Source organism: Carassius auratus, chromosome 42 (assembly GCF_003368295.1).
Source record: "Carassius auratus strain Wakin chromosome 42, ASM336829v1, whole genome shotgun sequence".
In the NCBI taxonomy this organism is placed as follows: Eukaryota; Metazoa; Chordata; class Actinopteri; order Cypriniformes; family Cyprinidae; genus Carassius; species Carassius auratus.
Window position 1 is genome coordinate 6,748,716 of NC_039284.1, and position 17,628 is coordinate 6,766,343.

Consider the following 17,628-nt stretch of genomic DNA (forward strand, 5'->3'; position numbering starts at 1 on the left):
AAAGAGCATGAGATATTTGAGAGTGGCGAAGAAGCTGAGGCTGAGCCGCTCATTTCTCCTGCTCTGCGTATGGGGAGCTGTTAGAGGTTATGGATCAGGTAGTAGGCCTCACCAGGCCTCCCTGGAGTCGAGTTCCATATTACCTTCCACTGAGGTGGTTATCTGGTAACAGGTAGTAGGCCTCTCTAGGCCTCTCTGTAGGTGAACTCCCACATATTGTGGTTATCAGATAGTAGGCTTCACAGGTCTCTCTGAAGGTGAGTTCCCACATACAGTGGTTGTCAGGTAACTTTTCTGTACACACGCTAAGCCTGTGTACTTTCTCAAAACCACATGGTGGTCAGTGTGCACGTTAACGCTCTGCGCACTGTCTGAAATCCACATAAGTGGTAAGTGTGCACACAAGGCTCTGCGCACTTTCTTGAATCCTGTACGGTAAGGGTTACGCGCTGCGCTTCGTTCCCTTTCTTAAGATGATTAGCCCCCGGGTTCCTTGGGCTTCATCCAACCAGTGTGTATTTGTTATACACCTCAAGCACCGCCCCTCAACATGGGGGGCTGTGTGGGCAATTCTCGCGGTAGTTTAGCAGCGCTCCCCTTTTCAAAAAGGGTCGCCTATGAGCATGCTGCTCGGGGCTCGGAGTCCTCCTCTCATGGGAGACTGAATTCTCATTTTTTTTCATCAGAGCGCTCCAGTACTACATACTGTTTTGAGACGCACTGTGAGAGCAGACATCCTGCTGAGGCAGGGGCTGAGACTCGGGGAATGGCGCCTTCGCAGTTAGAGAGGTTGGCCAGACCTGGGTGGATCTGTTTTGCGGCTCAAGAGAGCGTCGCACTATCCCCTCTGGCTTCCTCTGACTCATCCAGCTCCATTGGGGCTGGACGCCATGTTACAGGCGTGGCCGAGGCTTCATCTGTACGTTCCGTCCTCCAATTGATTTGCTCCCGGGCCATTCCATCAACGAGCTGCTCTATCAGAGTGCCACGAGAGCCCCTCCTTTGTGACAGGCAGGACTTGGTAATAAACAGTGCTAGGTTCTTAGCCGTATCCCTTTAAAGGAATATTTCGTGATTCCAAGCCTTCAGCTCTACCCCGGGCCGAGGCCCTTCAGGTAAGTTGGGTATGTAGCTTAGGCCTTTGGCCATAAGGGATAATGTCATGGACAGCCGTTGAACCGTCCCAGGGGCGACTCCCGGTGAAATGGTAGAGTTGGTACTTAGCGTTTGCCATGATTCTGGCCTGCACTCCCCTCAGCATGGCAGTGTGGGTATACTGTTCCCCATAGTGTCCCTTCAGAGGACGCAGTTCGAAGTTCCCTTGACAGGGAACGTCTCAGGTTACGAATGTAACCATGGTTCCCTGAGAGGGAATGAGACACTGCGCCCTCTAGCTCCCTGCCATGCTTCGGACGCAAGCTTCACGAAGAAGATAAGTGACGGGTCCTACGGGCGCGTATTTATAGTCGCGCCGGTAGCGACGTCAGAGGCTGTCGCTGGCCAACACGTTGGTGTTTTTCAAAGTATGCTTCAGACACGGGTCACGACGAGGTGTTCCCCATAGTGTCCCTTCAGAGGACGCAGTGTCTCGTTCCCTCTCAGGGAACCATGGTTACATTCGTAACCTGAGACGTTTGGCCTTCCAAAAGAGGAAACAACTAGAAATCAGTGGTTCAACACTGTTCCAGAACAGTTCAAGCCAAATATTCAAATGTGTCCAGATCATTTTGCAGAGGATGAGGACTGTGTCCTGTGAGAGTAGCAGGTGTCTGTTTCTACAGTGGGGCAGTTCCAACTTTGCAAGGACGGTCTGACGCTTCTGACTCACAGCCATAGTCTGAATCGAATCATTCAGACTATGGCTGCATGATATATAGGGCACAACAGGATAAGAAATCTTTGAAGGACTTCTATATTTGCGCTCCGTTTCCAAACACTTGACAAAATGACAAATAATTGCATGCTTTAAAAGAGATCCACCAGACATGTTAGATTATATTACTGGATGCTTGAAATTGAAAGTGTGAATGTGCATTTTAAACAGCTTATTGTACAGGTAGTTAAGTTAATCACCATTCTAATCTAATGTGCTGTCACAGCTCCAGATTTATTTGTTCATTAATGATATCATCAGCGACTAGTCGACTTCGACTCGACTTTCATCACATTAAACTCGACTTTGAAAATCACAAGTCGTTCATCCCCTACTATGAAGGTTCATAATTTGCATGCATTTTAGGTCCTGTCGGTTTAAACATTCAAGCGATTTTACATGCAAAATTGTCAAAATGCATGTCTCTGCAAGTATCCAGTTGCTTATGGCTTAGGTGAAAAGGTCAACAATTGAGAAAGAAAACCAGTGTGTAACATTATATTGGTTCACAGCATTTTAATGTTCCTGTTTCTTTAAATGTCATGAGTGTAAATCAAACAACAACAACAACAACAACAAAAAATCACCTTTGTAGCTTTAACAATGATTTATTCGATTTAATTTATACAGTGAAGAATATGCAGTGTTGTTTTACATTGGATTATTCAATTTCTGATCAGAATAGTGAATACTGTCAGACTTACCTGAAAAATAAAAAGCACTATTTATTTCATTGTTATCATTTTTATATTTATCTTTGCTTGTTATTTGTTGGTCATTATTATTATTATTATTATTATTATTATCAAATAGAGCTATTCGAGTAATCTGGTGATTTTTTTTTTTTTTTCATATCACAGAAAAAAATAAATATTGCCATGTGAGTTTTTTTCCAATATCGTGCAGCCCTTATTCAGACAGTTTATGTAAATGAAGTATTTAATTTAATATTATTCAACATTTTAGGTCTTTTTATAGCGCAATATACTACACATATAAATGAGGGTGTTCTGCTAGTTTTTTTAAGTTGTATTTTGTGTCTATTCAAGTTTAATACTACCCTGATTGTGATTCTTAGTGTTTTGTGATGGAAAATTGCAAGATAGCTACTGTTTGCTAGTAATATGAGTACTTTATAAACAGTGTCTCAACTCCAGTTTAGCCCTTTTTAATTATGTGTTGACTGGCATGTTTTATGGTAAATGATACTTAAACCAAATTAAAGTCCAAGTTAAAGATTCTTGACTACATCGTTAAATCTAGAGTAACATACTTAACAGTTTTTTTTTTTTTTTTCAGAATATAAAAAATATATATATATATAAATAGCAGGACATGATTAAGGAAACTCTTTGCCGGTGTATGAACTCTGAACAACCCTTGCCTCCTAGGGGAAAAACCAAATAAAGTCAAAGTTCTGGCACTCTGACAGCACTCAAAGATATGTGAGTGGTTCATTTCTCCTACCGTCATCTGCTCTAATCAAACTTCAAAGAACATTAGGCCATTATTCATAATAAGGCATTACAATAAACTGTGATCTTCAACCATGTGACAAATTATCTTACAAATGATAAGTTTTACATGTCCATCACATAAAAGAAACTCACTTTAGATAAAAGAACAGATACCACATCCAGAAAACAGAAGTGATTCTTATCTGCTCTTTGTGAGAAAGGTCTGTTTGTGCAAAATGTGAGAAGAAGCCAGATGCCATGATTTTACAAGCCCACGAAAAAGTGATTAGAAGATCCTTGCAAGAAGCCTCCATTTATCATATAATGCTAATAAATGCTAAATTACTGTAGGTACTCATCAACTTTTTGTTTTGTTTTTGTGATAACTGGGATCTAGCTAAAATGGACTTAAGAATCAGAACCTTATATATATATATATATATATATATATATATATATATATATATATATATATATATATATATATATATATATATAATTTAAGTGCTTATGGTGTGAGTTGTTAAAATAGTTGTTGGTGTAGTAGGTTATCTGCAATTTTGTTTACCTGACAAGTTTGAGAACTTTTGAACTACACTATTATACAGAAAGAGAAAGAACTGAAAGCTGTTGCTTTTGTTTAAACCAGTGAATCACATCTGCAAAGGTGAGACAAATCATGTTTTACTGCAACGAGTGGTTAAATCTTCCATCTTTGAAATAAACCTTTTCATAGAAAAGCCCAAATCAGTTCGGAACATGCACACACTCTCAAACACAAAAAAAAAATTATAATCATTCCATGATAAAGAAGCATATTTTTAGGCAAAATCTCACACACATCCTCACGCTAACATGCCGCACCACACACGCAGAGGAAGACAGTGAAGCATGAAATGAACTTAGGTGTGAACTTCGACTGGCATTTTAAAACACAGATTTATGGGGCCCACATCTGACTATGAGTTCTGCAGAATGAAGAATAAATAAGGGCATACAAAAGAGGCATCACACACACACACACACACACACACACACTCATATCACGCTTACACATGCCAAGCCAAACACCCAAGGGGGTCCTCCCAAACGTACATGAATGCCAACAAGACAATTACAGGTGGGGCTGACAGCTGACCCACTGACCAAGCAGACAGTGACGCTGAAGCCAAGACCGGTGTTATGGATCAACCAGGGATCGTGTTAACTGGGGGTGTGCATGTGCATGTGAGATATTTTACATCTTATTCCAGCAGATTCGTCAATAGCGAGTGTAAATTTGAATGAAAAAGACGTTGGTATGGTGATATGGTTCACAAACAACACCCATGTTATCTTTGAACATTCACTTTCAATATGGAAAATGACAATCACTCATCTCATGTGTAATTCACTTCTATATACACTGAGAGAAAATAGCATTATTTAGCAATCTGTTGTTTGCAAATATGTATTATTATTTCCGCTATTTAAATATAGCAGTATATTTGCATTTAAGTGTAGATAGGCAGATACCGTATTTTTCGGACTATAAGTCGCAACGGAGTATAAGTCACATCAGTCCAAAAATACATCATGATGAGGAAAAAACATATATAAGTCGCACTGGACTATAAGTCTCATTTATTTAGACCCAAGAACCAAGAGAAAACATTACCGTCTACAGCCGAGAGAGGGCGCTCTCTGTTTTCAGTGTAGGCTACAGGAGCACTGAGCAGCATAGAGCGCCCTCTCGCGGCTGTAGACGGTAATGTTTTCTCTTGGTTCATTTCTCTCGGTTCATGTCAAATTAATTTTGATAAATAAGTCGCACCTGACTTTAAGTCGCAGGACCAACCAAACTATGAAAAAAGTGCAACTTATAGTCTGGAAAATACGGTACTCTATAGGCTACATTAACAGGTTAGCAACTGTGGTTTTAGGAAACCCCCCTCCCCTGACTGGGTCAGTCATAATCACCCCAGACGTGGCAACACTGAAGGTGGTTCTCCTTGTGAAAGTACATAAAAATAATGTTAGTGGTTATGTGATGATAACTAAATATTCTACTGTATTCTATTTTATTAACACACAGTATCATCTGAACATATACAAAACAGACATGTCCTTTTGTTTTATTTGTCCAGTGAATGATTTATTCTGGAGAGCATGAAAGTTCTTTATGCCCAATGTAAAATCTGCTTTCTGGAGCAATCTAAATAACTGGATTAAATAGCTAAGTTCTGTTTCCTGTGCTGAAAGTTTACTAAGCCTGTGAGAACAAAGGCAAAGAAATATTGTCCTGATCAGGTGATAGCCAGATGTGTTCAAATGTAGATATTCAGAGCCAGTGCAATATGCCACATATTTATTTCTTATCTACTAGCTTGGAGTCGGCATATAATACCAGGCAGAACTGGAAAGAGAGAGGAATTACTTTGGCTGGAATATTCCTGGATGTTCCTTTTACACACAGATTCAGTCGTGTGGATTCCCAAACGCTCTGACACCACACAAACGCCAATGCACTCAAGCATTTATGCACTCACACATGCACACACAGTTACACAGGCTTTTGCTCGAACCCTCTTCAGCCTGTATCCTGTGTCACACCCTACAACTCTGAGAAGTTTCCTCTCACTGTTGGCAGCCTGAGATCAAATAAAAAATAAAAAAAGGATGGCTGTAAACAGTGTGAACTCAAAGAAATAATTTTCACTGCATATTCTGCACGAATTGAGAGGGGACTGGAGAGACTTCTGAGATCATTGACACAATTCCAGCACTGTCCTGCACTGCCACAAATCATAGTGCTGCATATCTCTTCTTGAAATCATTTTCTTTTTTGACATTTCTATCTTGCTATTAACAATATTTATTCCTTTATTTATTTATGTATTTATTGGCTTAAGTACTTTTTCTGTACATAAAGTTGTTTATGTAAAATTTATTTGAATATATAAATTGTAATATGCAAATATCAAACCAAGTGGTATTTATTTATTTATTTATTTTTAAAATAGCAAGCCTTTCAAGCTAAATATTTTACATTAAAGTTTGTAAATAATAAAAAGGTAATTATAAAAAAAAACATCAAAAATAAACGTCTAATAAAAGTTAAAAAATAAAAATAAATAAATAAATAAATAAAAGTCTAAAAAATACTATTTTGCTAGACATCTTTGTAAAAATGGCTGAAAAATGTTAGTACTGTAAATTGCTTTAAATATGTATAATTGTATTTTTTTTTTTTTAAGTGTGTGTTTAAGTTTGTGTTTTGGGCCACTGTAGCTATATTACTCTCTACTGTTTCAAATTCAAAATCCATTTATTTAACCTCCTATAGAACATAAAAGTCAATAGATGCATTTGAGAAACTGATTTGATGGTCAAAAGGTAAAACAACTAATATCAGCTAAAAAAAAAGAAAGAAGAAAGAAAGAAAGAAAGGTTCATCTATAAAGCAAATGGACATTTTTTGGACAAGTTTATTTACTACTGAACTACGTTATATCTACATAAAACAGTAAATAGTTCAAAGTCTCAATATGCAAGTTCTTTAAAAATACTTCACGACATCTATGTATATCAGCAAGCATCAATACAAGCCCTTTAGAAAGACAAATGCAAAACAAATGCTTTGTTTCAACATCAAAAGCCTGAGAGTGAGAATAAAACAATTTAGGAAGACCTTATCATAGTCATATCAGCTGAGCACACAGCGTAACAGTGAAACAGCCTGGAAGCAAACAATGAGTTTAAACACTCACTGATTGAGAATCAGATAGCAGGGATCACCGGAGGAAACATCAATAACACAATGCAGTACTTGGCTTTCTCAACCCATCATCTCATTTGGTTTATATTCTGGTTCTCATATGGCAATGGTCGGGTTAAAAGGTTAAGAGGAAAACAAAAGCAGCATGCATAAAATGTCTGTCTCCCAGTTTGGAGATCTGAACCTCTGTGAGGTGAGTGAACCCAGGGCAGCCGCTTCCGGGCACACACTGTTAAATATTATTCACACTTGACGTTTGGAATTAAAAGGCTACTGGTTAACAAAATCATGCTATCAAGGTATTTCTGGATGGGCGTAAATGTTTTGAATTATATCATTATCCTCTATATTTTTAGGCTATAAAAAAAAAAAATCTTAAATTCTTACTAAATGTTTATTTCAATAAAACTGTTTCACTGAAAAAAGTCTGCCATGTTAACCGGTGTGACCATAGTCATCGCAGAAGCATGCAGGAAATAGCAAATGACACCATTTATGAATTATGAATTTATAATATTTGTAAGAATTACTATGTGATATATACATGTATACATAATTAAAAAGCTTATTTACATCCAATGCAACTTTCGTTTTATTAAAACATTATAAAAGTTTACAATTTCTATGAATTAAAATATTTCACGTTTACTGAAATGCAGACAATTCAAGGAATCAGGTGAGTTGACGTAAAAATGTTCGACACATGCCATCCGCCCCCATGTTTCGTCACAATTCTCCTGTTGTTATGTTTTAATCAACGGCTTTAGATTTCTTGTAAACTCTAAGCATGCGAAAGTACAAGAAAAGGACACAGGAGCAGAAGTGAATGAGAAACTATTAAAGGCAATAAATCTTGAGTGATTTATGGTAACTGCTGTGGCATGTGCTAGGCAAACCTCCCCTGCAGGGGTTGAGAGTGAACAAATGGAGCAAGCAAGTTGAACCAGGACTTCCAGTAGGCCTTCAACTCCACTTCAACCAGCCTTGCTTCTCGTGAGAACTCGTGAGTTTTCTCTAATAGGGGTGTGAGGAAATAATTGTCCTCAGAATAAACATCTGAACAGTGCCTTTGGGCATGCAGTCACATTTAAAGTAACCTGAAAATTCAGATGAGCTCACAACAGTGTGAGGCATACAGAGGCATATCTCTCTGTAAAGAGACGATACATTCTTTAAAATAAACATTCTTTCCAATTGATGATTCCATGAAGAACACTTAACGTCCATGAAACCTTGCCAATGCACAAAAGGTTCTTCAGATTATTAAAATGATCTGAGAATAAATTATTATTTAGGAACTGCAAATGACAGCATGAGACTTATTGATGCACTTTACTCAATGAAGAGAGTACATTTAAAAAGAAAAAAACTGAAAAATACAAAAAATGTTCTTCAATCTAAGAAAAAAAGGTCCTTTTAAAAACTGCTCATAACAGCATTATGCATTAGACTCAAAAGAGAAGTTACATGAATGTTTTGGCATCTATGGTACCATTGAAAACTCTTTAACATCCACAGAACCTTTCCACTGCTCAAAAGGTTCTTTATAGTGGAAAAAGCTTCTCAAGATTATTCAAATGTTCTCCACACTAAGAGAAAATGTTTTTTTCTTCTTCTTCTTCTTTTAAGAACTGTTCACTGAAAGATTCTTTGAGGAACCCAAAATGGTTCTTCCATGCCATTTCTATGAAAACCCCCTTTTGGAATGTTTATTTTTAAACTGTAATAGTTTTAAAATGTTGCATCCTTTCAAGCATGTCTAAACCTTTTTTCGTAATACTTCTTTTGAGCCCTGGCCCACAAAATAACACCTAAGTGGCTTATGCAACTATCAATTGAATGAAGCAATCGGCCACCGAATAATTGCCATCTATATTGACCAAGACAATGTACTTTAGTCCAATCAGGCGAGGTCCACCCATTCTCATCCTTGGTTATGATTCCTATCCCATAGCAGCCTACCTCAATGACCTTTCACAATGGCTGCAGGGGTTAAGTGCTTAAAATGAAAATGGCAAACTGCAAATCCATCTAGCTTTGCTTAAGATGATCCTGCTTTAGATGATCCATGGGTTTTCAGGTGGTCTGGTCACAAGAGAGTTCAGGGAAATGACTGACAGCAAAGGAGAGCTACGTATTCTCATTTCAACCATCATCTAAAGTTTCACCCAGCGTTTGATGGATTGGGGGATGCAGGCGTTTTCAACCTGCCCAGTGAATGGACTTTTAAACTTCTTACGTCACAACAGAGAGCTTATAGAACCTTAGAACTGTAGTGGCTATTATAATTGATGACAGCCATTTCAGTGAGTCTCTTTGGACAATGGAGATGAAATAACGGCCGCCCCCAAGCGCATATTCGTCTTATTAAATGTGATACCATAGGCTGTGTAGTCCTTCATCACAATAATGGGATTAGGAATGCTACTGTCCAAACCACTTGATTGTATTAAACCAGGTGCAAACGGCCTAAAATTTTGTTGAGTGGTCTTACAATTGAAGCAGACAGCCGGTGGAGAGAAAGAGGTTGACGTTAGACATCACAGATTCATACTTATCATAAGATTTAGGGTTAATGCTGGCCATTTTAAAATTGTTAATATGTGATGGAGCTTTGAGACTAGTTAAATGCCAGTCACTGTAGGCAATGAAAGTCTTTGTCCATTGTCCCGTGTTAAGCATCCAGGCATTCCATCCTCAGGCATTGTTCAGGTGTTAAGTGCCCTGACATTGAAGTGAATGAACTACTGAGGGGAGAGCTTCTTTATTGTTTGAAGAGAAGAGACCATTGCTCACTGATATCAGCCGAGGGAATCACTGGTAATAAATAATAAAACAAAGGATGGTGCAGGCTGAAAGCAAACCTGGTGAAAAAGAGTGAAGCCATTAAAGCTGTGGGGCATGAAGAAAGACTAATTGCCACCTGCGAGCATGTGCTTGGCAGAAAACTGCAAAGAAACGTCCTGTCTAACGCTGGGCTGTGATACTGACCACACATATCCTGGAAGAAACCCAGTTCTAAACAAATATTAAGATTTTAGAACATTCCAATGAGGAATAGCGTCTCATGCAGGCAGTCTTACAAGCTCTAACCTGTTAACATGGGAGCCGAATTAAAAACAGACACGCCACGCAGCTGAGACGCTTAAACGACACATCGTGCAGCCCTAATTAAAATCACATTATAATTAATTGCATCACTCTTGATGTTACATACATATCAAATTTAGATTAAATTGTTATTTATACATTTCACATATCGACCCAAAATTTGCATATTAACCTAAACCTTTCACAGAACACCCTTTGGAAGGTACATGTTGCTGGACTGAGCACTTTCAATGATAAAATATTAATTTGATTTCCCAAAATCGAGGAAGCTTGTGCCATCAAATCAATTTGATGTTTTGGAATTATTAAATAGGTTTTATCTAGAGTGAACAAAATAAATGTAAATGCAACACTTTTGTTTTATGCCCCTATTTTTGATGAGCTGAACTCAAAGATTGAATTTTTTTTCTATGTACACAAAAGGCCTATTTCTCTCAAATATTGTTCACAAATCTGTCTAAATCTCTGTTAGTAAGCACTTCTCCTTTGCCGAGATAATCCATCCACCTCACAGGTGTGGCATATCAAGATGCTGATTAGACAGCATGATTATTCCTTAGGCTGGCCACAATAAAAGGCCACATTATCTCTGTGCATTAAAAATAGCATCAATAAAATGCACCTGTGTTCATTGTCCATAACATACACCTGCCCATACCATAACCCTACCACCACCATGGGCAATTACACATAAATAATTGACTAAGGGGCCAGTGCTCATTGCTAACACAAGCTGGTGAGGATAAATGAGCTCTAGTATAAACCAGTGAAGTGCAGCTGGGCCATTAGGGCAGCCTGATATCTGAAACTTATTGAGTGCTGCAGTTCCCAGATTTACCAGCAAACTGAAAGAAGGTGTGAATCTCATTTGAAAATCAAGAATAATGAAAACCCGGCCAATTTAATCCTACAGGCCACCCATACTTTAGTAGAAGCAGTAACTCTCTGTAGCTTCTCATCTAGAATCATATCGCTTGAGACTCTAAGTTCAGGTCAGGTATCTACCACACATCTCTAGCTGGACAAAGCATATTTTATTTTCCCAACTGCAGGGAAACCAGGACTCCCATGGCAAATGCTTCCAGAGTCATCAGCAAAGGGGCCGATAGAGGCGTAACCTCCCTGACTTGACCCCATGGCTTTATCCCTGACACATGGAGCAGACCACACAGGCCAAACAGACAGAGTGAGCGAGGCAGCCAAACTTGCCATGAGTTCAGATAACCATCGCTGATGAGAATGAGTGAGTATATTAGCAAGCTCTGGAAGTACAAACTAAATAACACATCTTAGGGTGGAAGAGGTCATACGCATCCACTATCATCAATGCACACCAACACATAAACCCTCTCTTTATTCCCTGAGGTAACCTGGAGAGAAGAGAACTTGGGGGGGGGGGGGGGGGGGTCAAAGCAAACCGGAGGGCTTGTAATCCTACCTAAGCATGAGATATCTCTTGAAACACATCCACAAAAGAAGGCGAAGGGAGGGGGAAAACCTGAGGCTAACCCAAGCAGCAAGTCAGACAACAATAAAAAGTCGACAGCCTATATTTAAATGTGGTGGGAATTTGGTGAGGAGTATACAGGAACACTGTAATGCATGATGAAGGTCAACTGGGTCTGCACTTCCTCAACAGACTGCGCAGAGAGTCAGCTGAACTGTTTTCTCCCCCCAATGTCGATGAACAAGGGGGGAGATAAGCATTGTTTCCCAAAACAATGGGCCACTTCCAATAGCCTTCTCTCTTGTCCACAAACTCTCGTGTACTGAGTAAATACAGTGTGTGAAAGTAAGAAAAACTGTTGATAACTGTAGAAACGGAAGGAAAAAAAATGATTGGCTTTAGGAATGAGCAGATAGATTTTCAACACTCCAAACAAACAATGGCAAGTGGTTTTGTAGCTTCAGTTTACCAGCATTCATCAAAACGGTTGGCGATCTGAATGGTTTCAATTTTTTTTTGTGCCACTCAAGTAGAACTGCAGAGCCAGACTTTTGAATACTGGTATTAAGGTTCTATCTATCTATCTATCTATCTATCTATCTATCTATCTATCTATCTATCTATCTATCTATCTATCTATCTATCTATCTATCTATCTATCTATCTATCTAATTAAGAAATACAAAAACGGCTGATTGTATGAGTGAGCCATTGAATCGTTCATTCAAACAATTCAATTCAAAATTAAGTTATTAAGTTATTAAGTTAATAACATCAACACTTATGTTATAAAAGTAAAAATCTACACTAGAAATGTAACCTCACTGTTGATAAGAATTCCATATTAATTTCTGTTTCAGGTAAGACTTTGTTTTAATAAATTTGGTGCTAATTTAATAGTTCGTTTTCCATCAAGATTGCTATCTGTACATCATAACCAGCCGCTTTCTGCACTGGCAAGCATAGGAGAACATTGTGCCACACAGCTGAGCTCATATCTCACTCCAACCATCCCACTCAAGGCATGATGAGGTTTCCTACATTTTTGACCACACATCAAACATCCAGCAATGAGCATTTCAAACAGCATTTTTGCTGAAGCCATGCTCACAATTTTATCCAAGCCTATATGCATTTCAGACTTAATATGATTTCAATGCATTACTGATCATTCTAAAGTGCAACAAAGCCAAATGTTTGAAAAAAAGGTAATTGAAATATTTGCTCTTTGTGCTGATATAGTAAAAAAGATTAGGAATATCTGATAGGATATCGGTTTTCTGATAAGGGAGTCATAAACCTTGCTTGTTTGAGTCAACATTTCATCAAATAATGAGATTTAAACACAATATGGCCTTTAAGAGGCATCCAATGCAATACATCTGATTTATGTGAAGCATTCACAATGCTTTAAAAACAACAGAGTGACAGAATGAAACAAGGTGAACTTCTAGAGCTTTGAGGCTCAAGTGAAAGTCAAGTGCTTCTTGAAACTAACAAAAGGTTCTTAGTCATGCAAATGATGCATGAATCAAAACAGTTCCTTGAAATATATAATTATAAGTCTATATAAGTAATAAAAATGCTACAAACAGCAAGTCAACTGATCTCCCCTGTCTTGAATGTGATTGTTTGTTTTGCAAGGCACTGAAATGATGTTTCTCACTCACTGACCTTAAAGGAAGCAGGGTCAGACAGAGAGAGGGCTTGTCTCCTCAGTTCAGCTATAGTCATTTGACATTGCTTGCACAGATCTGGCTTAGTCTCATCCCTGTCAGATTCAGAGACGCTCACAGCTCCTGCGCCTTCAGGTGGGGGTCTGCTGGCACACCTTTCCTCCTCCGCTGACAATCTCTTCCTCGGGCTCAGCTCAAGAGAGGTTAAGGACTCTCCACTCGAACAGCCTTCCACCTTTATGAAAGACAACAAAATCAAGATGCAGAAAGACGCCATATATTTAACATCTGTCAAAAATGGCTAATTACGAATGTAGAACATACAGATTACAGTCAACTGCATATTACTAATTGTTTATTATATTAATAACAATTGTGCAACTTTAGTTTTTTAAAGTGTGATTTAACTTTCTAAACGTGTTGCAAATTACTCAACAACACTGCACAAACAGCCAGCTTGGGAATTCCAATAGACTGTAACTTCTCAGCGTCAGATGTTTATTAAAGGACTTACATTTGACCGGCTGATCTTGAACTCTCCTTGCGCATTCCCCTGTGTTAAATCCATCATCTCGGTATAAATAATCAAAACGCGGACATCTAGCGCAGTTTATTGCGTGTCTATTTGTATACAGGCATTAATTAGGAACACAGTTCATGGATAGTAAGTGGAAGCGCAAAGGTAAAAGCATAAGTAAATTCCCGTGAAGTTTTGCTTTGCTTTAGTTCCATGACGACGCGCGTACGCGGGAGTGTTTGACTGCTGTCAATGTGCGCTTCTCAGTCACTTGCTTGAATGGGTGGAGCTGAGCATTCAGTAGCTGTTCAGACACTGTTATGCTGTTTCAGAGAGATTTGACTGCTTTTGCACAAACAGAAAGTGAAAATAAAGTTGATTTCAATTAATTAACGAATTCAATGCTTAATTATGTGTTTCCTAAAGGGTGTGCCTTAAAAAACAAACTCATGTGAACTAATAAAACTTTCAAATTGTTTAACATTTTTATGACTGCATGTCTGATATACAATTGTTCGTAATGTTTTTGTTGTTGTTGTTTATTATTATTATTATTATTATTATTATTATTATTATTATTATTATTAATTTGTATTATTGTAAGTAACATCCCGTACACTCAACTTACAAATATGTATGTCTGAAAATAAATGAATAAATAAATAATCCTTCCGACATAAATTACGTCATCTTTTATGTTACAGTTCACTTGTGTCGACTGTGAGATTACGGGTCTGTTGGAGTCTTTTGCTTTAATACTCTAGCGCCACCGTCTGGTTTTTAACTTAACTGCATCTACTCACCTCTCGGTTTGCAATGAATTGTGGGAATGTTAAAAAAATAATAATTACTCATCTCTAAATAGTTTGTGTTCATGATGTCTATGCTAGCTGGGATAACGTGACGTATACTGTCAATCTCCCGCCTCAAATAAATAAATAAATAAATAAATAAATATATATATATATATATATATATATATATATATATATATATATATATATAAATACATACATAAATAAAAAGAAAAAAGAAAATAAAAACTGTAACTGTGAATAATAACCATCAGTAACGGACAGTTTAACCTGGGCGAAGAAAACTGCTAAATCTGTTGACAGAAATATGGCTTTTTTGTGTGTGTGACCGTCTAATATCTGTCTAGACCACTGATCTATAATATAGAATAGATCATATATAGATCAGTGGTATAGACTCGTAACGTAATCTCTAAGATACTGTTTCAGAACTTTTATTTGAACATTATTGTCTGTTTTTGTGAACCTCTTAATAGTGGTTTGTTAAAACATCAGACTGATGTGTTTTCTTATTTTCATGCTTTAATCGGAAAACCTCAAATTGTAGTGCATTTTTAATTACTGAAATCTTATGATCACTGAAAAACTTTTAATCGAGCACAAAGTTCACTATCAGATGAAAAATGTTGTACAAAATGAAAGTTTTTATCTGATATACTTAACTGTATTTTAATTTAATGTATTTTGGATGTTTTTTTTAGGGAAGTTGCTAAAAGCGCAACTGATGATTGAGAGCTGTTCGTGGTGCTGAAATGAACAAACCGCTACACATTATAACCAATGAAATGTTAGGATTCATATATGCTGACCCCAAAAATACCATAGCCTTTTTTTTTTTTTTTTTTTTTTTGAATGGAAACAACCCAAGTGGAGTCTAATGAGCACTAAATTGGTCAACTTGTGGAGTCTTTAGTATGTTCTCAAATGCTTACCTTGGCTTTTCGCTTTAGTAGATGGCTTGTAAATCCAAAAATGATGTCAGCATCCACGAAAAACGTCCCCAAGTCAATCAGACTGGGCTTCTGATTGTCCGACACAGATGACCCGTTAGAGTTTTGTAAATCCATTGTGCCGCTGTGGATGTATTTCCTCGCCCAGCTTACAGTAAACATGCAGAAGTCATCGCAGCACTCTGGAGTTCCGAGCCATGTACAGATGGTTCTCTCTAATTCCAAAGCAGTGTCGTGGTTTTATCCAGAGGTTCCCTCTTAGGTACATCCAACTGTTGACTCATTTAGATCGTCCGGTTTCTGTTCCAAATTATTTGCCGCGGATAAAATCATACATCCAAATGTTGGCACTCGTGAAAGCACACAAGAACCCCATACAATCCATAAGTGATCCATGCGCTCCTAGCATACATCCTTGCGGGATAAGCTGTCCACGCCTTGTCTAGTCTATACTGCAGGTCTAGGAGTGAACTCACACGAGCCTGTTGAGGAGACTACTTTGAACAGCTCCACCTCTCTCTCTCTCTCTCTCTCTCTCACACACACACACACACACACATTCTCGTGGCTAGTGTAGTCCCTCTCGCGGTTGATGCTCATCCGGTGTGCGCTGCTCGCTGCAATTCATCAGGTGTGGCCTATTTTAGGCTAAATCTTCCATTTATGTCTAAAATTTTAGAAAAAGTTGTGTCTGCTCAACTGAGCTCCTTCCTGTAAAAAAATGATCTGTATGAAGAATTTCAGACAGGTTTCAGGCTCCACCATAGCACAGAAACTGCACTTAAAATTACAAATGACTTGCTTCTTGCGTCGGATCCAGGCTGCATCTCATTTCTAGTTTTACTTGATCTTAGTGCTGCGGTCGACAACATAGATCATGGCATACTCATAGATCGATTACAAAACTATACAGGTATTCAAGGGCAGGCTCTAAGATGGTTTAGATCCTACCTGTCGGATCGCTACCATTTTGTTTATTTAAATGGGGAGGCATCTCATTTATCACCAGTAAAATATGGAGTGCCACACTCTCTCTGTTTAAATCTAGAATAAAAACGCATCTCTTTCGCCTAGCTTTCGAATAATGTATCTCTTAAATTGTGAATGTAGTTGCATCTGATCCCATGCGCATTATTATTCTTTAGCTTGGGTTAATCTAATTAATTTTACTTTGCTGGAACAGCAGATATGCTAATGATGTCTCTATTTGTTTCTACGTTTTGCCACGGGGTGTAACAGGGATTACACAAGCTCCAGTCTGGATTCAGAACACCTGAGAAGAGACTGCATCATATAATAATTGCTGTTAATAATGTTCATCGTCTGGCTGACTACGTCTTGTATTATTTTTTCAAAAAAATCCTGTCATACGTGCACAAACAGAGTCACCACTAATAAGCTACTACTAAAATTGTAGAAACGTACATTTCTGTAAAGTTGCTTTGTAACGATTTGTATTGTAAAAAGCGCTATACAAATAAACTTGAATTGAATTGTGCTGTGACGGGTGTGCATCATTCAGTGCAGTCAAGGGTGCTTAAATAAGATAGCCTGATTGTTTTTTTGTTTTTTTTTTTTTTTATGAGCCACTTGTCAGAGCTATAGTTCAACGACAGTGCTTACTGTTTTAAGGAATAGCTCACCCCAAAATGTAAATTTGCTGAAAAAATGTACTCACACTCAAGCCATCTCAATCTGAACAGATTTGTAGAAATGTGGCATTACATCACTTGCTCATCAGTGGATCCTCTGCAGTGAATGGGTGCCATCAGAATCAATCCTTTTAATGGCCTGCTGAACAAAATGGTTGAGCACATTTTGAGTCACTATATTCTACTGAAATAACCTAACTGAACTCAAGCTGATTGAGCCATCTCTACCATTTGGTCGAGGTACTGTATGTTATGCCAAAAAAAAAAAAAAATAAAAAAAAAAAAAATCCACCATTATATTTTTGAGTAGTTTTTCAGGCTTGCTTTTATAATGCAATCTACCTGAATAAATCATGTGAAATCTCCTAAATTA

At 37.9% G+C, this 17,628-nt stretch overlaps 1 protein-coding gene across 5 annotated transcripts in view; it reads right to left on the reverse strand.

Annotated features, from left to right (window-relative positions):
- Positions 1–16,061, reverse strand: part of LOC113060502 (kinesin-like protein KIF26A) — a 91,510-nt gene extending 75,449 nt beyond the window's left edge. For 3 of the 5 annotated variants that reach the window (XM_026229453.1, XM_026229452.1, XM_026229451.1), the window contains exons 1-2: positions 15,586–16,061; positions 13,320–13,556 (exon numbers count right to left, since the gene is read on the reverse strand). In XM_026229453.1, coding sequence (XP_026085238.1) covers positions 13,320–13,556; positions 15,586–15,765 — 417 coding nt within the window. In that variant the 5' untranslated portion in view covers positions 15,766–16,061. Of the gene's footprint in view, positions 1–13,319; positions 13,557–13,835; positions 14,059–15,585 lie in introns of those variants that run through there. The other 2 variants (XM_026229454.1, XM_026229455.1) reach the window with 2 other exon arrangements.
- Between the last annotated feature and the right edge of the window lie 1,567 nt (positions 16,062–17,628).